The sequence below is a fragment of the Penicillium daleae genome, assembly GCF_028827525.1.
Source record: "Penicillium daleae strain IBT 16125 chromosome Unknown utg000007l_segment0_segment0, whole genome shotgun sequence".
NCBI classification, from domain to species: Eukaryota; Fungi; Ascomycota; class Eurotiomycetes; order Eurotiales; family Aspergillaceae; genus Penicillium; species Penicillium daleae.
The window spans coordinates 507,409-527,718 of NW_026623155.1; the positions used below are offsets into that span (position 1 = coordinate 507,409).

Below are 20,310 nucleotides of genomic sequence, written 5' to 3' on the forward strand. Positions count from 1 at the left end.
CATGCGCCACTCGGTAACGAGGAAATGAGGAATGTTACCACACGGCCAAAGTACGGAGGACCATAATGGAGGGCAGATATGAGGGGGAAGAATTGGAAGAGTAACTCGTCAGAGGTATAGTAGTAGCAAATGTGAAAGGGAATTATAATTATTATTTTCAGAAAGAATTAATAATACTCTGGTATATCAACCAATTCCATCTTCTCATCATCATTGCATGATCAGCACCTATGTAAGTACTTAGACTGGATGTAAGTATGCTGTGGCTTTCGAGGTGCCGCCTCACAGAATCCGCTGGAACAATGCCCGTGGCAATTAACTAATCTGAGATACCACTTTTGTCATACAGGAAGATGAAAAGGGCTGAAAGCTGAAAAGGCTAAGGGGGGGAAAAAAGCTGACAATTAATAATCTTAGGTCTCAAAATATTATTTCTCCCACCGTTGGAGGTGGAAGGGGGAAAATCGATCCGGTACAGCGTAAGGACGGTGTGGTAAGCCATTCGATACGGTGGCCATACACGTTACCGGGTCGCTCTTTGCAGCGTCACAATTTCTCTCGGACCGTTTGGTGTCGACTTGACTGTACCACCTGTCGATCCGGTTGTACCGAGTACTCCGCCAGCCCCTGCGGAATCTACCCCGAGGGGTAGCTCTCTCCAGGTACTCGGTCGTACTCTGTACTTCCCTGGAATTCCCTCGTCTCCTGCTTTCCTCAGCCTTAATAATCCCACCAGGCAAAAAAATTCCATTCCTCGGGACTCCTCGCCCCGTAAATTACATTTCTTTCCGTCCCCATACAGACCTCGTTTCCCGTATTTCAACCGGTCTCTCCCCTGCTCCTCCCGTAGTATCGCCAGTTTTTATCCCTCGCATCTGCCACTTTTTCCTCCGTCTTTTCTTTCTTTTTCCTTTTACCTCGTGCAGTATATATCATATCAGACATACCCCTCGGGGCGTATGCTCTCGAATTTGCTGCTCCTGATATAATCCAATTTTTTCCCACCCTCTTTCTTTGAGAGTCCCTTGACCGTACTGAAGCCAATTTCCATTGCTGACCCTCTGCCGCTCTCCCATTTTTGGCTGCCTGCGAAGTCGCTGTCGTCACCTGTACACACCTTGCTGCCTCAGGCCATCCACAGGCCACCCACCCACCACTTTTTTCCCGTCAACCTCACCTCATCCACTTCCAACAAGAAACAGCGAGATTCCCACAAGCGCATCGGTTGCAGCTCCGCAGCTTTGAGCTTCGTGCGAGCTACGCTCGTCTCTACCTCTCTCCTCCTACCGGGGACGACTTGTGAATCTTTCACTTCACCCTCTTCCTCCTCCGGTCATCTCCCAAAAAGATCCACCGCACATGACTCCGCTTTCTCCCTCACCTGTTCCGTCCGCAGTCTCCTCAGCCGCAGCTTCTCAACATTCACATGACCCTCGGGATGGAGACCCTTCGGTAACACGAGCCCTGGCGGGCATGAACCTGTCCGCGGCGAACGGGGACATGCTCCCTTCGCCGGCGTCGCCGGCGTCACCGGCCACGAAACCGACTTCCAAAGTCAACATGGCCTCTCGCCTTTCTCGCATGTTCTCGAGCTCGGGGAAACAGACCCCGACTCGAGACCACGATGTTACCCACCGCGATCTCTCCGATAGCAGCATGGAGAGCGTTCAGCCACTTAATGGCAAGGAAAAGCCTAACTCGAAGGCCTCATCTCGCGCAAACTCAAGACCCCCCTCTCGAGCCCCCTCCCGACAACCATCTTTGAAAAGTGAGCCCGTCGATAACCAGAAGAAAAAGCCGGCCAACTCCAAGGACCAAAAGGATGGCGCTCCGACACACAAGCGCTTCGAGGTTCTCCCCGAAGGCACCGGCACTCACATTCACCACCTTCGAAGTGCTCGACGACAGGAGAAGCTGACCGACCTCCTCCGTGACATGCTGGGCGGCGGAAGGAAAAAGGGCGACGACCATCCTGACGAGCAGCAACTGTCCCTGATGTCGACATGGATCGACCAATTCAAAACCGAGCGCGATAAGCTGGCAGCCGATAAGAGAGGTGGGCCCAACGCGACCGCGTCCTTGGTGGACAAATACGGCAAATGCCAGGAGATTGTTGGCCGTGGTGCCTTCGGTATTGTCCGCATCTCCCACAAGGTGGATCCCACAGACTCCAAATGCGAGCAACTTTACGCCGTCAAGGAGTTCCGCCGCCGTCCTCAAGAGACCGCCAAGAGGTATCAAAAGCGGTTGACTTCGGAGTTCTGTATCTCTTCCTCCCTTCGCCACCCTAACGTCATCCACACTCTTGATCTGCTGCAGGACGCCAAGGGCGATTACTGCGAGGTCATGGAGTACTGTGCCGGTGGCGATCTCTACACCCTCGTCCTGGCAGCCGGCAAACTCGAAGTCGCCGAAGCAGACTGCTTTTTCAAACAACTGATGCGTGGTGTCGAATATATGCACGAAATGGGCGTTGCCCACCGTGATCTGAAACCCGAGAACTTGTTGTTGACCACGCACGGCGCCCTGAAAATTACCGACTTCGGCAACGGCGAGTGCTTCCGGATGGCCTGGGAAAAGGAGGCCCATATGACCGCCGGCCTCTGCGGATCCGCGCCATATATCGCCCCGGAGGAGTATATCGAAAAGGAATTCGACCCCCGTGCCGTGGATCTCTGGGCTACAGGCGTGATCTATATGGCGATGCGAACTGGTCGGCATCTGTGGCGCGTGGCGCGCAAGGAGGAAGACGAGTTCTACCAGCGGTATCTGGAGGGCCGGAAGCATGAAGATGGATATGCGCCGATCGAGACGCTGCATAGGGTAAGCGCGACTTCTGCTGCTGCAGGTCATTTATGCAATGCAGGGCATCAGACTGACTCCCCATGTACCTCCCAGGCCCGTTGCCGCAACGTGATCTACTCCATTCTTGATCCGAACCCTTCTCGCCGCATCAATGCCTCACAGGTCCTCAAGTCCGAATGGGTACGACAGATCAAGCTGTGCAAGGCTGGCGAGGAAGGATTTTAATTCTATTCGCCTCGCACTTTGGCGGGTTGAGGACAACAAAGGGCAAGTTAAAACAGTATTGCCTTGTATCAATCTCGATATTACAGGGGAAGTGAAGCAAAACACGAATCTTAAAGCACGGGAGAACACGGACAGGTTGAGAATTGTTCCCAGGTTCCGAATCCCATCCCTGTGTTGTTTCATCCCTTTGCTTCCCACACTTCTGTATCCCCGGTAAATAAGGAAGGCTTTTTGGAACCCGTCTTTCTTCATGAATATTTCTTTCTACCTCTTTTCTTACGAAAAACAAAGACACGGAGGAACTTTGAACTCTCAATCTCTTTTGGCATACTCCTGATAGAACAGGGAGGCCCCTTTTGATTTGATGTCTTGTTATCATTTCCACCTCCTCTCCGCCTTTACCTACTTTCCTCATTTCTATCCTTTCTTTCCTGATTAATGTCCATTGTTTATGGTCGTTCCGGCGTATTGTGCTATGTCCTTCTATCCGTGTTCGTGGTTCATCTTAGCTTTGTTTCTGGTTGGGGACTTGCCATGGATTTTTACGCCAATGCAACGAAGACTCATGACTATTTTCTTTTTCCTCCCCCTTATGCTTTATATTTCCATGCTTTCATTATGGTGGGTTTTTCTTATTGCGTCGAGCGGGTTGGATTTTGGATTTTGTTAGGCGTTTTGTGGCGAGATATTCTAGCGATTTGGGTGCAGTTGTATTCTTTTGATGACTGCTTGATTGGACAAGTTGGGGAATGGATGTCCTGGAGCAGGGCATGCTGGAGATCCTATCTTTCTGCGATACGTTCTGCAACGTTCCATTATCCCTGGAACAGACTGGCCAGTTGCCACTGGACGGAGCCGATGCATTTTCTCTCTCACTCGTTTCATTTGAGACTGATGTTGGCACGTATATATCATGATGCGCTTTTGTATATAAGCTCAATATCAAGTTGAATCTCAAATTGAACACCCTCGAGACCATTCGCAGCTTACAAGGTAGCCACGTCGACTATTAGCAACATTAGATAGGAAATTTGAATATACTATGGTATGTTTGCGGCTGTGTTTCCGATTGTTGGTCATTCGGACTCGCAATTTTACCGAAGCACTCTGTCGCTGCAACTATCGCAGCTCTATGTCTTTCTTGATGAATGGTGTACGTGGGCGATCTATGTACGGAGCTCGTATCGTTCGCGATAGTGGTAGGCCATGTTCCCGATCGGGATGGTGGTTGTTCTGAATCATGATGTCAGTAAAATGCACGTCGATATGCGAAAAGTAAACCTCGGCTCGGACGTCGAAGGCCATACCAAAGGATGATCCGGTCAATAATCCATGGTGGCTTCGATAAGGGCTAGCACTTTTGGCAAACTCCCCAGGCAATAGTACGTCACATAGGAGCTCTGTGGGATGTCTCTCATGTAGCGGGGATGTGTTCTCCTCCATCTCATTTCCATCTTTCCGAGCAGACCTATTTTGACGATCTGGCACATAGGTGCAATTTACCGCATCATCTAACTTCAGGCACCTCCAGCACGGCCTACCACGATCGCACCGGCGTCTATGTATGATCGGAGTTAAGCGTGGACATCCATCGGCCTCGGGTCGTTAGGATCATGCTGCTTACTTTTTACGTCGGCACGGGTTGCACGATAGCTGCGGCTTGTCTCTGCGCCTATTTGGTGCGGGGAGGGTCCTCGGCATATTGGGTGTCTATTCGGATGATCTGTTGTTTTACCTAGCGGAGGGTGATGCGGTGGTCTCGGTTTATATGGAGTATTGGGGTCCAAGTCCAAGGTGGCTTGGGATCCCGAATTCCGATCCTCCGCACTGTGGGGCCTGTAGTTCATCCGTCGGCTTATTTGGGCCCGTGAGTTGATGGAGGAAGTATGTTATTAGATGCAATACATCTAGAAGTTGTGAGGACGAAGGGTGCTTATAAAAGGACCCTTCTACTGAATGAAATCCTGATAGCCAGATTTTATACATACGAAATATTCCTCCTACTTCTCGAAAGTCGGCCACATAGGAAAGCCTCTACTCTCTTTCGCTTACCATGGAGCCCAACAGAGCTGCTTTGCAACCTTTTCAAAAAGCAGGCAACCTCGAAGTAAAAGAAACACCCTTCCCACATGCCTCCACTCATCAAATCGTCATCCGCAATCGCGCGGTAGCCATCAACCCTATCGACACCCTGATCCAGTCGCGCGGAAACATCATGTACACACATCTAAAATACCCCTTCGTTCTCGGCTACGACATGGCCGGCGATGTAATCGAGGTTGGCGATGGAGTCACCCGATTCAAGGTCGGCGACCGCGTACTCGGATTCAGTCAAGCAGCCGATAAAAACATCAATGATCCCGCACAGGGCGCTTTTCAGCGATACGTGGTCGTCTCTGAAGATCTTGCCTGCTGTATACCCGAAAATGTTGATTTTGCTCATGCTGCGACCCTGCCACTCGGGTTGGCTACTGTGGCTGCAGCCTTGTTCGATAAAGCGCAGCTCGGCCTGCGACTCCCTCGGGAACCAAAGCAGTCGCCAACAAACCAGACGGTGGTGATCTGGGGCGGATCAACCAGCGTTGGATGCAATGCTATTCAGCTAGCTGCTGCATCTGGTTACGAGGTCTTTGCGACAGCGTCACCGCAAAATCACGAGTATCTACGCAAGCTAGGCGCATCTCGAGTGTGGGATTACAAAACCAGTTCCGTCGTTGACGATTTAGTCGGCGCGTTACAAGGGAAAACCCTAGCTGGAGTGGTATCTATCGGCGTTGGCGCAGCGGAAAAATGCATGCAAATCGTCGAGAGATGCAAGGGCAATAAATTCGTCGCTATGGTCACGTTCCCTGTTCCTCAGAAGGAGCCTCAGAATTTCGTGTTTCTACGGACTGCAGTGTTTTTTGTTTCTTCGCTGATCTATTATAAGATTCGTGGAGCGAGGAAGGGATTCAAGAGCAACCTCGTTGCTATTGGTCCGACCTTGGAGAATGGTGTTGCTCGACATATCTGGACTGAATTCTTGCCCAGAGCGTTGGAAGCTCGTAGTTTTGTTCCTGCGCCTGAGCCTGAAGTGGTTGGACATGGTCTTGAATTGATCCAGGAGGCGTTTGAGCGTTTGAGGGAAGGTGTCTCTGCTAAGAAGCTAGTGGTTACTCTTTGATACCTGTGGTTTTTATGTTTAAATAGAGGCGCGTTGTTTGTTTGAATCTTTTTCCCTTTTACTTACCAGGAGTGATTGGAAAGGAGGATTTGGAAGTGATGAATGCTAAATGGCTTCGTGTCTTGGATATACAATATCATTTTCTATCCTATGCTTCGAACCACTTGTCCTGACACAAGAGAGACCTGAAATTTCCCAACACAGTTTCCAGTCTTCTTGCTAGATATAGCGGCTCACGCGGATCCAAAACTAGAGCGGGTTCTTAATGGTGTAGCTTCACTTCACAGCCCTGAGAGTGAGAAAAGCCTTGGGCGACCTCATCCGCCGGTATACGGAGTACTTCCTGCACAGCACACGTTCTTAGCCTGACCCCATACCTACTAGTCACTCGATACATATATCCACTATTACATACGGAATGAAATCTTGAAAAACGAGAACATGAACCCCAAATTCCAGAATCCAGCACCGCCCCATAAACTAACACTCTTGGCGCATCACCGCTCCTCCCACAACAGCCCACTCCGTCAAACCAGTCTCTAGGCACCTGCATTTCTGGGCTCGGCGTCCGCGGACTGCAGAAATTATCAGCCACATGCTTACTCTACCCGTGAACCAACAGCTACAGTATTTGAAATTTGGCGGAAAGGTGGCTCATTAAGATTATGTAAAGATACTGAACAGGGCTATTGCAGAGAGGATCAGACAGTGCCAAGACCGCTGCGCATCTGCAACCTCCACCTTTGCCTCTAGGCTTCAGTCATCAGCCATCAGCCTTACAGGTTGAGTGTGGCGGTACGGAAGCAAGTCAGCACCGGTAATGAGGGTCATGAGGTGACACGAATATACGTGGAATTTGTTTTACAGATACTGGATGCCTGGATGGGTAAAACAAAGTATGTACCTATAGAACAATACAAGCTATACGGAGACTGTATGAGAACTTATCGATAGTGGGGCAAAGGAAGGATAGATTCGGATGACTACTTAGTAAAGGGTTTGGATATGAACATGTATTCATAGGGAGAGCGCACTTTGGTGATTCATTGACCAACACGCCATGGTCAGGTAAGCGGGAAGGGTTACCTGGGGTGGTAAGAATCCCTCCTTCTATGCTGATTTTCTTTATAAATCTATATACAACGTTTCAACTACCTTAAGCCCATTCACCTGATCCTTATCAAGGCAACTTCAAGGTCATAAAACAGTTATCCCCACTGGGAACATAGTCCCCAAAAGCCTCACAAAACTCAAACCCAAGCCCAGCATAAAACTCCCTCGCCCTCGCAAAAGACTCATCAGTCCCCGTCTCCAAGCTCAACGAAACATATCCCCTCCTATTCGCCTCGCTAATGATATGTTGCACGATAGCGCGTCCAACACCATTGCGAAGATGTGCCGTAGCCGTCCTCATGGACTTAATTTCGCCAGAGGTCTGCGAGAGCTCTTTAAGCGCGCCGCATCCTAGTAATTCTTGGCCTTCCCAGGCTGAGTACACGGAGATAGAGGGCTGTTGGAGGGCAGTGAGATCGAGGACATAGCAGGATTCGGATGGTGTTTTGCTTTGGAGGTCGGAGAAGTGGAGGGCCAGGAGGGCGCAGATTTCTGGTGTAGAAAGGTCGTCGGGTTTGATGAGCATGACGATAATGCAGACCTCAATGTAGGCTGTATCGAATAGAATAAGATGCAAAGTGCTGTCGCCGACAGGATGAGTGCTGAAGATCGATTGATAGCGAAGCGGGAGAGTCACACCGCTTTTGGCGTTAGTATAGATTCCTACAATATCATGGTACAGTCGGCAGGAGATATTTGATAAGGCTCCTTGTTTGTTTATTGAACTAATTATACATTGATTTGGTCTAGTTTGTGTACACCTCATCTAGATATAAGGGATTGAACTCATGATCTACAACTGGCCTATACGAGCCCGGCTGCTACCCGGGATTCACAAAGAACAACACATATTCTTTTCCATGAAACTAGCCATGTTTGATAGGGTTATGCATATGGTATATTCTAGGAAACGATTGCAATGGCCTTATCGACTGCAATAAAGACACTTAGCCCATTTCCGTAAATAGAAGGGTCAGCATCAATGGGGGATAAGAGCAGACGCTATTTCAAATCCTTAGAGAAACATATTGAAAGAGAGATACAAAGATATTGTTCAAATAATTCGGTCAAAATAGTATTCGAGTCAAAGGAAACTCCCGTGAAAGGGCAAGTTGAGCGGATGGCCCTCGAATGTCGGGTCCAAATATAGTTCTTGAAAGAAAAGACGGGTTTCGAATTGAAACCACCACACAATGGCATTATTAGTGGGATTCTGAAAATAGTCGGTCAGTGAGGATCGCCGAGTATATAAACGATGATGTTGCCTTCCATTACTGTGCTCTCAACACCGACTCACTACCATCTCCACTTGGATAACCTAACTCGATAAGATCAGTCTAGAACATCGTTCCACCTCCACCACCATGCTGACCAGCCGGCTCAACGACGCCGCCATTCTCCTACACCTCTCTCTAAACGATAATGGCATCAATTATGCTGTGATCGGGGGTTTCGCCATCACCCATTTCGGCGGCAACCGGCAAACCAAGGACATCGACTGCATCGCAAACGCCTCTAAAGAGCAGATCATCGATGCACTCGACACAGAAGCCGGACTTGTCGTAGTCTCCCAAGACCGCAATGACTACGTCGGTGTCTCATGGCCGGATAGGCCCGATCGCGGTAATACCGTACTGATTCACATTTTCTGCTCAGTGTACCCAGGCGCACGATTCCCTAACGCTCTTTTTCGATTCGAGACTCACGAAGTGAAGGGCGATACCTTTGGCAATGGCGTGGTAAGTTTCCATGAGCCATTCTACTTGTTCAAGGCCGCACTTCGAGCGGCGGGGGCGCGGTCGAATTTTCTTGATTCTGTTGATCTTCGATGGTTGGTGCAGCGATACACTACTGAGATTAAGGTAAGACGGCACAAAATTCATCTTGTGGATGTTGGCCGTGCGCTTAAGCAGCACCCTAATCTTGAAGGTTGTTTTGATCCCCTTGGGATTGATATCACCAAAGCTAAAATTGCTGCAAAGGACTTTATTCCGGCTCGATATTCTTCTCAAAGGCTGGAAGATCCGCCGAAGGGTTTGTTTGATAGCCTGGCTGACTCTTGAATTATCGAGATATGCTTCCATAGGGTTTTGGCAGCTATCAGGGTGCCTTGCCTGGCATGTGAGTTCATTTCCATGTTTATTGCTGCTGACTTTTCACTAGGTTGTTTCATTGGCTTTGTGCGAACATATCTCCATGCCTACATAGATTTGAATGGACTGAATTCCTTCAGGTATTAGACTCTGAGTAATTAAGTAGACCACAAGGTATATATATCAATTTAACTTTGCATCGTTGCAGCCATTCCCATCGAGAAATTCTGTGTTATGGTAAAGTAGCTAGCTTCGACCAACCTTTGGTCTTTCTGACACAAGTGTTATCATATCCAGTGTGACCCATATTAGGTTACGAGAGTGAGAAGTGAGAGTAGGTTCTCCTTCCAAGTTGCTCTTAATATTAGAAAATTGCACTAGATACGCGAAATCCAGCCTAATGCACAGGTAGTCTCCAAGAGATATAATACAATCGTAGATCATGCATAGCACAGTCGAGACAAAGGTATTCTAGCAGATTCTAGACTATTCTCCGCGATTTGAGGTTCAATGATGATTTCACAGATATTCAAAGGACAGGAGTCAAAAGGCCGATGGGAAGATAGAGAATGTCACATTTGTAAAGTCTCCAAACTAGACCTTCATACAGTTCTTGGCTCAACTGAGACAATAGAAAGTAGATAGGTAGCAAAGATCGCGAAATACCAAATGTTCATTGGAGGAAATTTGACTAGGGCTTGGACTAAAGATCCAGATGATGAACTGAAACATTCTTTCTCGAAGTATTCAAAAGCTTGGATTGAAAAAAAACAAACCATTGTCTTCATTTGATCCCTCTCAACACCTCCCACTCATCCTCCAGCATCCCTAAAATAACCAAATCATGCCAACTGCGCTGGTGATATACCGCTTCGCGCTCCCGGCCCTCGTCCACAAATCCAAGTTTCCGGTAAAGCTTCAATGCATTAACATTGTAAGAGAACGCACAGATACTAACCCTATGCAATCCAGCATGCTGGAACGCCCAGTCCAGCGCCCAATTGATGGCTTCTCCACCGTATCCTTTACCACGGAATCCTTCTGCAAGTGATAACCCCAGCATGGCACAGCGGTTTTGTTCAGAGCCCGGTGGAAGTGTGTAAAAGACACTCATGTGCCCGATAGGTACAGGCTTTGGCTTTGGTTTGGGTGTTGGACCGTTTGTCACCGGAGTTGATGTCTCAGGTGGAGGGGGTAGACAGATTATCACTCCCAGTAGGGAGTCTTGTATCATTTTTACGAAATCCTCTGCGGTTTTCAGGGATTTCGGTCGTTTGATGCGACTAGTGCTCATTGTTTGAATGGTAGGATCATTCAAGATTCCATTTTGGAGGAATTCCTTATCTGAGTCGCAGTCCTCGACTGCACGATAGACGAGGCGTTCGGAATTGAAATGACAAAAACCTTGTGGATTTGGGATTGAAGCCATAGTGATCTTAAAGAATATAGTACTTTGTGCAGATTGGGAATTGGTTGAGAGTTGGTTCAAATGCTAGGAATAATGCAGAATTAAAATAACCAGAGGGTGAATAGTCGGGGTCCGGATTAGGCGCCCGATCTGGTAGTGTGGAGGAGTGTACGCGTGCACAGGGTAACAGTCAGGCGGAGGGCCTAAAACTAACTTCGGACCAAAATTGCACCGCTATTGTTCTATAGTATGGGGACTCTGATATTCCTGAATAGTTTAGGGCTTCTCACACTCGGACTATTTTCCATTGAAACGTGGTTAACCTTTGGCTTGCAGCCTTCGCCGAGAACGGTAAGGTATATAACTCGGTCAAGCTCTGCTATTTAGTACGCTAAGAAATAGCATCCTACCGAGACTGAAGCAAAATCAGCTTTTAGTAGGTGCGAATGTATAGTGATCTAGGACACTGCATTTCCTTTCTTGGGTGTTCAAGTCGCCACTGACCTATGATCAAAAAGAAAATTAGACTATTACCAACAAGCAAATTGAAGAAAGTGCCATTATCGGCATAGCCAAACGGGGAGATCTAATAAGCAAGACGAGAACAGGAACGACTATTAGCATCCCTCCGCCTTCTCTGCAAGATCAACTTTGATTTCGTTTTCTCAAGTCTAGACTGATCTAGAGTCCCTACTGCCTTAGGCTACCTGAATCCCAGAATTGTGATTTGTACTAGTCGCGATGTCGAGATAAAAGCTGGCAAGAAATGAGTACACCTGTCGAGGGACAAGAAAGGTAGCGAAATTGCTGCGTCGATTACGCTATATGGCTCCAGCTTTCTTTAGGCAAACCACGGCCCCCATCACGCAACACGCCCTCAACTGACAGCGTGTATCGTGTCAAAAAGAGAAATGAAAATATTTTTGAGGTGAATTGGTCCACGGGTGTGATCGCCAAGGGAAGTTTGGCTGGTAGAGGACTTGGGTGGGCGATCGATGCCTCCGATGAGTGTCAGGATGATGCTATTTGGATTTTACAGTAATGCATAGGCTGCTAATATTAATTTTGTAGCTTAGAGCGCCGACCTGTCGTGCTCCACTTAGACTCGACTAGGTGTGAACTATTGAAGCACTACCATATGAATGCCCGGCTGCCTGATTTCCTCCGTGAAGCCAATTCACCATCATGTGATCGCATAGCCACCTGTTTATAGGTTTCTATATGTAGATGGGTAGACAGTGGGGCTGGAGACTGCCTTTCGGAATCTCGCCGGGTTTCTAAAATAAGGGACCAAGCTACTTTCAGTGCATATTATTTCCATCATGGGGGTTTGCAATGGAGCGCTCTTCGAAAGAGGGGCAAATAGATAATCACCGAGTTCATGTGGCTTCAGCTGATATACATCTGCAATTGTACCTATGCTGGTCAATATTCGCGCATGATTGTTTCTGCATAAGTATGCATATATGGGCAAAGCAGCCGAGAGATATCGAGACTATCACCCATGGAGGGCTGAGGGTAGAATCAGGACTTTGCGCAGAGAGGATGAAGTGCATAGCGGGGTAATGAGTATATAGGCTCAAAATAGCACCGAGTTCATGCCAATTGAGGGCCCAAGCTCACTCAGAGGTACTATTGCTGAATTATAATCCCTGTCAAGAGATTGTTCTCTGTTGATGTGGCAAAACTGAGTGCGTATCATCTGGATGTTGGTACTCGCATCTGCAACCCCTGTTCCACAGGAAAACGAGTAGTGCATCCCATCGCGCCAACGTGGTGGGAAATATTTCGCGCATTGGTCGCAAACGCCACAATGAATTATGGAATGCGTCGCTACCATCAAAATCCAGATTCTGTTTCCCCACGTGAAGGGGTTGTAAACATGGTTTCCATGTCGATCCGGGCCTGACTCGTGTTAGCCGTGGGATAAGCTTTGACGAGCACGGTGTTCGCTCTCGACACCTCTCCCCTCCTCTTGGAGGAAAGATGTGGCATATTCCGAGATCAATCTCATGGCCGGCAAGAGAGATATTTAGTGTGCTTATTTAGCATGCTTTAGGAATAGGACGAACCTCTAGTTAATTCTCAAATTCAATAGCTGGAAAACTTGGCACCATAGAGGGAACGGATGGCGGAGCTAGCGCTTATCCTTTGCCCCTCTTTCCCCCTCATTCACACTAGAACAGGTCAGATCGAGATCAGATGGGCTGGGATAATTACTCCACACCTCAGCTCCCTACAAGTGTACCTATTCGGGAATCGAAATGGGGACCAAGAGTCTCTAGCACGTCATTTCCTGGTCGTAGTTTCCTACCTCCCCTCCCCGAGGACCCCGCGGCGTAAACATGTTAAATAGCAAGTCCCCCAAGCTTCTGAGCTGCTGGTTGTTTTGGTTCCCTTCTTGATCACAGAATCTGAATTCAACTTTCTGCAAACATGTCTTACAACGATAACGACGTAAGTTGATATATTCTTTGTTTACCTATCCGCACGGGAGGGTGATGGTTGCTCTCGATCGGCCTATCCATTGCATTCCCATGAAAAGTTCTTACCAGACTCATCTTATACCATATCCCATTACTAACATAATGCTCTAGCGCTCTTACGGCTCTGGAGGTAACGACTCCTACGGCTCTTCTAACAACGATTCGTACGGTTCCTCCAACCGCAGCGGTAACGACTCATACGGATCGTCGAACAACAACGATTCGTATGGCTCCTCTGGCCGCAGCGGTAACACCTCCGGCTCTTCCGGCCGCGACAACGATAACGACAACTCTTACGGCTCGTCCAACCGCAGCGGCAATGACTCCTATGGATCGTCGAACAACAACGATTCGTATGGCTCCTCTGGCCGCAGTGGTAACACCTCCGGCTCTTCCGGCCGTGACAACGACAAGTCCTACGGCTCCTCCGGCAACGACTCATACGGATCGTCGAACAACAACGATTCGTATGGCTCCTCTGGCCGCAGTGGTAACACCTCCGGCTCTTCCGGCCGTGACAACGATAACGACAACTCTTACGGTTCCTCTGGCCGCAACACCTCCTCCTATGGATCCTCAGACAACACTGATTCCTACGGCTCCTCCAACCGTAGCGGCAACGACTCCTACGGTTCATCCAACAAGGACTCTTACGGTTCATCCAACAAGGACTCTTACGGCTCGTCTAACAACGACTCGTATGGATCGTCTAACCGCAGCGACAACTATGGCTCGTCTGGCAACGACTCCTACGGATCATCCGGTCGTGGCGGTAACGACTCGTACGGCTCTAGCAACAACGATTCTTACGGTTCGTCCAACCGTAACGACAGCTACGGTTCTTAGGGCAATGACTCCTATGGCTCGTCAAACCGTAGCGGCGGTGACGGCACCCTTGGAAAGGGCATGGAGAAGGCTGGTGACCTGTTGAACAGCAGCTCCTTGCAGCAGCGTGGCCAGGAGCGACATGAGCGCTTGGATGACTACTAAGCTGTCAGGGCAGTCCGGAAACTATCGACGCTATTGAGTACTGAGTACTGTAATTGTTGTGTGATGTAGTTGCCTAGTATACGATTGAATTGTATTTACTCGGTCAACGTGGACTCGAAATTGAATAATCGATGATCATTGTCATTCTTCAATATCATCTTGTATATTTATAGACAACTTCCAAAATCTTTTATACAAGTTTTTGAAAACTTAATTGCCCCTCTATTCGTTATGTCAATCTGGTTCCAGGCAACCTGCTTTCCTCCATGACGGGAGCGCCGAAGCGGTACCTGGTTCCTCGACCTTTTACTTTGACCACAACCAAAAGCATCTTGTTACGATTTTCTAAATGCATGTCCGTAGGCATACTTAATAAATTGTAATTGAGAGCTGGGAAAACAACTACTCTCATCAATTTAGAAGGAAACGACCCTTTTCTGAAAATAGAACTTACGACCCCTCACAGCCCAATGACGTAGCCGCATCCGGAAAGGGATGACTAAGCAGCCAGCACCGCCACAGTCAGGCGTAAGGCAGACTTGCACGTTGGGGCCGAACTGACGTGAGTGGTAAACTTGACGAAGCAGCACTCTACCACCTATTCTGCTCTTGTAACCGCTCTCACTCTCCTGCTACCAACATAGTGACTTCGAATCACGACTGGGCCTCGCTCTCCCCCGCGATCGACCGACCTTTACGCTCCTACGCTCGAGAACGACGTCACAAAGAGCACATCGCAGGCTGCCACCATGTCGTGGGCAGGTATGTTCTCATCGTCGCCGCAGTCCGGGCTGGAAGGTCTGCAATTTGAGGAGGGGAGCCGCTGATGATATATCTCCGAGCAGGATTCAAGAAAAATGTCAACCGCGCGACGACGCAGGTTATGATGAAGACTGGTGAGTTTGTGGAATGCTACCCCGCAACGAGGCTTGCGGGATGACCGGGTTGGAGTCACTACGCTAGAGGAACGGTTTACACTGGGATGACTTGGATGGCTGGCTAATTCCCTGGTCCTGGATAGGTCATGTCGAGCGGACGAATGATCGAGACTACGAGATTGAGGAGCGGTACGTCATTTCCGTGGAAGATCAGCAGGACCTTTGCTGGACATGGGTTCTAACGGAGCTATAGTCGATACCGAACAATGGAGGCCGCGGCCAATCGGCTGCAGAAGGAGGCAAAGGGATATTTGGATTCATTGCGAGGTAGGCTGCTATGCCCACCGACCCCGAGTCACTGGTCAAGAATGACGGCTAAACACCTATTGCAGCCATGACCGCCTCTCAGATGCGCATTGCAGAAACCATCGACGCTTTCTACGGCGATGCCGGCACCCAGGACGGAGTCAGCCGAAGCTACAAGCAAGCCGTGGAGGACCTCGACGCAGAGACCATCAAGGCTCTTGACGGGCCATACCGGTAGGACACCAACCTCCAATCCACAACTACCCACCAGAAGAGCTAAGGAACTCAAACTCCCAGAACCACCGTCCTTGAACCAATCTCCCGCTTCTGCGCCTACTTCCCCGACGTCAACGAATGCATCAAAAAGCGCAATCACAAACTCCTCGACTACGACTCCATGCGCGCCAAAGTCAAGAAGCTAGTCGAAAAGCCCGACAAGGACGTCACAAAGCTGCCGCGTACCGAGCGCGAAGCCGAAATGGCCAAGCAAGCCTACGAGCAGCTCAATGAGCAACTCTTCACCGAACTACCCCAGCTCATCGACCTGCGGGTGCCCTACCTGGACCCCAGTTTCGAGGCCCTGGTTAAGATTCAGTTGCGCTTTTGTGCGGAGGCGTACTCGCGTATGGCGCAGGTGCAGCAGTATCTGGATGCGGAGACAAGGGACCAGTATGCGCGGGGTGATTTGGATAATCGGGTTGAGGAGGTGTTGCAAGAGATCCGGGATTTGAGTATAGCAGGGACTGTTTGAGGCTTGATCGGCGGGTGGGTGCTCAATGATCAAGGCTCAATTCAATGACTATGGAGTATTATTCGCATATTGGGGTTATGTGCTTATCTTTCTAATTTCCCGCTCTTTGGCTGTCTTTCGTTTTTGCCCTGCTTTATCTGTGCTTTTGCTTCATTTGACGAAGACTACATGATCTGATATTTTTCTCCTTGTGTTTCGCTTCCTGCTTCCCACCTTTCAGCCATCTTGTACATGATGCCGGGGCCTTTCTACCTAATCGTGGCCCCTGCCTCTGTGATATCTCCAGCTCTCTTCTTCCCTTTAACTCTTCGGGATAAAACGGAGTTCTGATATGGCGCATTGTGCTTTCAATTGCAGACAGACGGGGGTATCAAATACACATACTCAGCTCAAACTCAAGTCCATCGTACACAGGGTATCCAGATCCCACCTCTATAAGGCATATAATACAATCATCACCCTCCATCTCCAAGACAACGAGAAAGAAACCCTCTCGCCATCAACCAACTCGACACATCTCCTCCTCCAAAACACTCACCACACTCTCCGCCGCCCTCGAAACAGCCTCCAACTCCCTCCCCTCCATCTCCGTCAAAACATACTCCGCAACAGAATCCTTCTCCCTCCCCACAGGCCTCCCAATCCCAACCCCAACCCTCAAAACATCCAATTCCCTCGCCAACCCCTCACGCTTCCCCTTCTGCCCCTGCCCCCTCTTCCCCGGAAACAACCCTTTCCCCCTCAACGTCTCAAAAACACTACTCAACCCCCTATGTCCTCTCAAACTCGCACTCTCCGCCCCGCCCCGCTTCACCCGCACCTTGCCCAGCGGCGCCTCAAGCTCGTCGTGCAGAAGCACCAGCGTAGCTGGGTATCCCGTACTCGCAGCCACGGGTAACGGTCCGCCGGGGAGATCTAGCGCGAGGCTATCGCGAGCTGCGAGCCACTTGGACATGTTTTTGACTACCTTCGGCCCGGAGATGTTCATTAGCGAGGGGCTGTAGAAGGTCGTGTAGTAGGGGGAGAGTGGGGCGCCGAGACGGGAGCGGAGGGAGGGGGTGAGCGTGTCGAGGAGGATGTGGCCGGCGCTGTGGCGGGTTGTGCGGTATGGTGCTGGGTTGCCTATTGAGGCGATGAAGAGGAGGCGTTGTGGGGGGCGGGGGAGGGCCATGGGTGTTTGGGTTGGGGTGGACCCGAGACTGGTGGGTGTGTCTGATGCGCTGGGGGGTTGTGATGGAGGTGTAGGCGTCGATGGTGTCGAGGTTTGCTGCTGTGAGGCTGTCATGCAGTGATTGAGCGGTGGCCGCAGTGTGGAATGTCAAACTCAATGTCAATGTCGATGAACGGGTCGGACCCAAGGCACTGGCGCGGTGTGGATGGCAGGGCTAATGGTTCCGTATTGCTGGGACTGGACTGGAGGGACTGAGAGGCCGAGCGAGTAGTACAGTACAAAGAGTGTACTGTACTGTTAACTGTCGGAGGTAGCTTGGGTGGAAAAAGTACATAGGCAAATCTTTTTTTTTTTTCGAGTCTCCGAATGTCTGGATCAGGAACGGGAGATCGTCTCGTGACTTTGCGGACTCTCGGAGGCGCCGTGGGGGTCTTACCCGTTTAGGCAAGACTCTTAGGATGCGCGACCAGACTGTCGGGTCGGCGCACGGATGGTTGGTAAGGAAGGAGTCAGGACTAGACTACTACTAGCAGTGGTGGGGAGGCATAGAAGTACCATTGTGGCGGCCATTGCCACAGGGGTATGGCGTTAGAGTTGACCAAGTACAGTATTTGTACTGTAAGACGAGACGGGAATTCGGCGTCGAGCAATGTTCTAATTCGTGCTATCAGTATGGAAATTTGTCTATAACTTACAGCTTAGTATTGTTTATCCCAGTACTGCGTACACTATAGGAGATCAAGACTTTAATCTAGCAAGCATATCTTTCGTATGTCCATTGAACTACATGACTACTGTACTTCATGATTCCTGTTTTATCTTTTAGACCGCCACCGTAGACTTACCTGGGAATTTACAGTAGTCTGTTTCGGCAGAGTCATGCAATGCATCTGGCTAAGGTTGGTAGTGAAACGTTATTAGCAGCCCGTTACCTGATTGCCAAGTGTACTCTTGAACTGGCAACGGTACCATGCTCCGCCCTAACGCAAGTATCATATTATGATATGATAGCAAAGGCGTGGACAAGGTAGGACAGACAAGTCTACCTAGTAAATACCGTACCTTCCATACATGGAATTATCCATCTGGGTAAGCTGACAGGGGTCCGCGATATACACGGGAATCCAAACCCCTAGGGTAGACAGCCTAATCCAGCATCACAATAGCAGTCAGCTAACGAGTCGCCCAATCTAGACATAGATAAAACAAAGGACAGAGAGCTTTCATTTAATATTTTGCTTAGATAAGTGCCTGAAGCAATCATCTAATAATCCACCACTCGATGTAGTCTGCGGCTACACCACGGAATCTTTCCGTCGGAACCCCCTGGTCGTGCCACGTATAATAACACTATCCATTTCCAGTCGGTCCATGAGAAACAGGCTGCGTGGAAGGCAAGCAAAAGGCCACAAGCTCTAATGCATGTACGATGTACTTCCATCAGGTTCAATGGTATATATGTAATAATGTACCGATCCGCCTGTACAACTAGCATAGGATCCTTGATAATTGCCCCCATCACGTTGTACCCATTTGCCCTTCTTCCCGTAGCCGGAAAATCTGCTACTCGGTACGCGGCTCTACCGTAAGAACCCCTTTTCATCGCCTACCAGTTATTCTCTCCAAACCTCTCGCCTTTGGGAAGAAATCCTGCGTTCTAAAAGATGTTATAGCAACAGTAGCTATGAACCCGCCTATCCACGTAGCCACGTATTTCATCTGCATACATACGTACAAAATTACCTTCTGTACCTGATCCTTGCCCACCAAACCAGTCTGCCGGGTCTCCGCCGTTCCAAGCAGGTCGTGCATAAGCTCCAAACCCAAACGTGCACCGTCACTGGCCCGATCAGTCCCCGGCCCCACTTCAGCTGTCGAACCTTTCCCCGCCGACATCCCGAGGAGAAGGACACAGCACATGCCTGGAACTAGTGAGTCAGGCAGAGTCTTAGCCAGCAGTTAATTCTTACTGTCATCATTGCAGAGCTCATTGGCAGCCATAATATAATGACTCGTGGCAGTATCAAACGGCTCTGTCGCGGACGGAAGCGAGGGGGGAAGGGGGCGTGAACGGACACCAAATGCATCTAGGCCAGGGACCAATTTCCCAGAGTTTAGGAACGTCCCCGCTGGCCGGTAGACTCCACTGAGTTACGGGAATGGAGCCTGGACATACATAGTTAGGAGATAACTTCCGTGGAGTAATAGTTAATTACTGTACAATATAGTTATTAATACCATGATAGGAACAGAGTGGGTGTGAATCTAGACTGTAACTGACTACGTACAATTGAATTCGTACTTGGAACTCGGTCTGATTAGTTAGTTAGTTAGTTAACGTGGCCTAATTACTCATCAACTCTTTTTCTGGAATACTTTTTCTTTTCCCATAGTCCCAGACTACTGGGTCGGCAGTCCAGTATCTCATCTATCAACATGGGTTTCCCGGTGATCTGGTTGAAATTTGAGTTATATTTTCTTTTTTCCTTTTCCCGATCCTACGATTCTCGTCGAGCACAGGCTCATAGCTAGCTACATATTGAGTCGTGATATCCCTCGATCTACCTTTGTACTGTACTTCGTCCTTCGTACCCCATCTATCAAAGTTTACCCGTGTACAGCGTGTCCTTCTAGTGCCGCGGTATGCAGTGACGTCTCCCGACCCAGACTCTCGGGTTCGTGCCCCAGTCCCAGTTTGGCCCAGCTAAGAGTGATTCTCCATAATTATTCTCCCGCGAGACCAAAAAAAAGGAATTAAATCCCGAAAAAAAATCGTAATTGTACTGTAGTGTAGCACACTAACCTTGTCTGCTTATATTATCGACCTCGCTTTTATTCGGCCTTGGAATCTTTTTTTTACTGCTTTGTTCGTCCCCCTCTTGTTACTCTCTCCACTTTATTCTTGCGCCAGCTCAACTTTA

General features: G+C 49.2%; 9 protein-coding genes across 9 annotated transcripts; 5 read left to right on the top strand and 4 right to left on the bottom strand.

Moving 5' to 3' along the window:
- Positions 1-1,359: 1,359 nt before the first annotated feature.
- On the top strand, positions 1,360-3,030 carry N7458_007416 (serine/threonine protein kinase SAT4; the record flags this gene model as incomplete). Its single annotated transcript, XM_056910798.1, has 1 exon — positions 1,360-3,030. The coding sequence occupies one exon, from the start codon at positions 1,360-1,362 to the stop codon at positions 3,028-3,030; it is 1,671 nt and encodes a 556-aa protein (XP_056763624.1).
- A 2,053-nt stretch (positions 3,031-5,083) lies between these two features.
- N7458_007417 (zinc-binding alcohol dehydrogenase family protein) lies at positions 5,084-6,193 on the top strand (the record flags this gene model as incomplete). The annotated part of the gene is made up of 1 exon (XM_056910799.1): positions 5,084-6,193. The coding sequence occupies one exon, from the start codon at positions 5,084-5,086 to the stop codon at positions 6,191-6,193; it is 1,110 nt and encodes a 369-aa protein (XP_056763625.1).
- A 1,180-nt stretch (positions 6,194-7,373) lies between these two features.
- N7458_007418 (GNAT family N-acetyltransferase) lies at positions 7,374-7,832 on the bottom strand (the record flags this gene model as incomplete). The annotated part of the gene is made up of 1 exon (XM_056910800.1): positions 7,374-7,832. The coding sequence occupies one exon, from the start codon at positions 7,830-7,832 to the stop codon at positions 7,374-7,376; it is 459 nt and encodes a 152-aa protein (XP_056763626.1).
- Positions 7,833-8,670: 838 nt separating this feature from the next.
- Positions 8,671-9,369, top strand: N7458_007419 (uncharacterized protein; the record flags this gene model as incomplete). Its single annotated transcript, XM_056910801.1, has 1 exon — positions 8,671-9,369. The coding sequence occupies one exon, from the start codon at positions 8,671-8,673 to the stop codon at positions 9,367-9,369; it is 699 nt and encodes a 232-aa protein (XP_056763627.1).
- An 814-nt stretch (positions 9,370-10,183) lies between these two features.
- Positions 10,184-10,828, bottom strand: N7458_007420 (GNAT family N-acetyltransferase; the record flags this gene model as incomplete). The annotated part of the gene is made up of 1 exon (XM_056910802.1): positions 10,184-10,828. One exon carries the CDS (start codon positions 10,826-10,828, stop codon positions 10,184-10,186), a length of 645 nt encoding a protein of 214 aa, XP_056763628.1.
- Positions 10,829-13,243: 2,415 nt separating this feature from the next.
- Positions 13,244-14,283, top strand: N7458_007421 (uncharacterized protein; the record flags this gene model as incomplete). Its single annotated transcript, XM_056910803.1, has 3 exons — positions 13,244-13,264; positions 13,405-14,108; positions 14,172-14,283. The coding sequence occupies 3 exons, from the start codon at positions 13,244-13,246 to the stop codon at positions 14,281-14,283; spliced, it is 837 nt and encodes a 278-aa protein (XP_056763629.1).
- Positions 14,284-15,032: 749 nt separating this feature from the next.
- Positions 15,033-16,218, top strand: N7458_007422 (amphiphysin-like protein RVS161; the record flags this gene model as incomplete). Its single annotated transcript, XM_056910804.1, has 6 exons — positions 15,033-15,045; positions 15,129-15,179; positions 15,305-15,350; positions 15,415-15,488; positions 15,554-15,701; positions 15,765-16,218. 6 exons carry the CDS (start codon positions 15,033-15,035, stop codon positions 16,216-16,218), a joined length of 786 nt encoding a protein of 261 aa, XP_056763630.1.
- Positions 16,219-16,717: 499 nt separating this feature from the next.
- On the bottom strand, positions 16,718-17,503 carry N7458_007423 (aminoacyl-tRNA hydrolase; the record flags this gene model as incomplete). The annotated part of the gene is made up of 1 exon (XM_056910805.1): positions 16,718-17,503. The coding sequence occupies one exon, from the start codon at positions 17,501-17,503 to the stop codon at positions 16,718-16,720; it is 786 nt and encodes a 261-aa protein (XP_056763631.1).
- Positions 17,504-18,995: 1,492 nt separating this feature from the next.
- Positions 18,996-19,285, bottom strand: N7458_007424 (uncharacterized protein; the record flags this gene model as incomplete). The annotated part of the gene is made up of 2 exons (XM_056910806.1): positions 18,996-19,046; positions 19,133-19,285. 2 exons carry the CDS (start codon positions 19,283-19,285, stop codon positions 18,996-18,998), a joined length of 204 nt encoding a protein of 67 aa, XP_056763632.1.
- Positions 19,286-20,310: the final 1,025 nt, after the last annotated feature.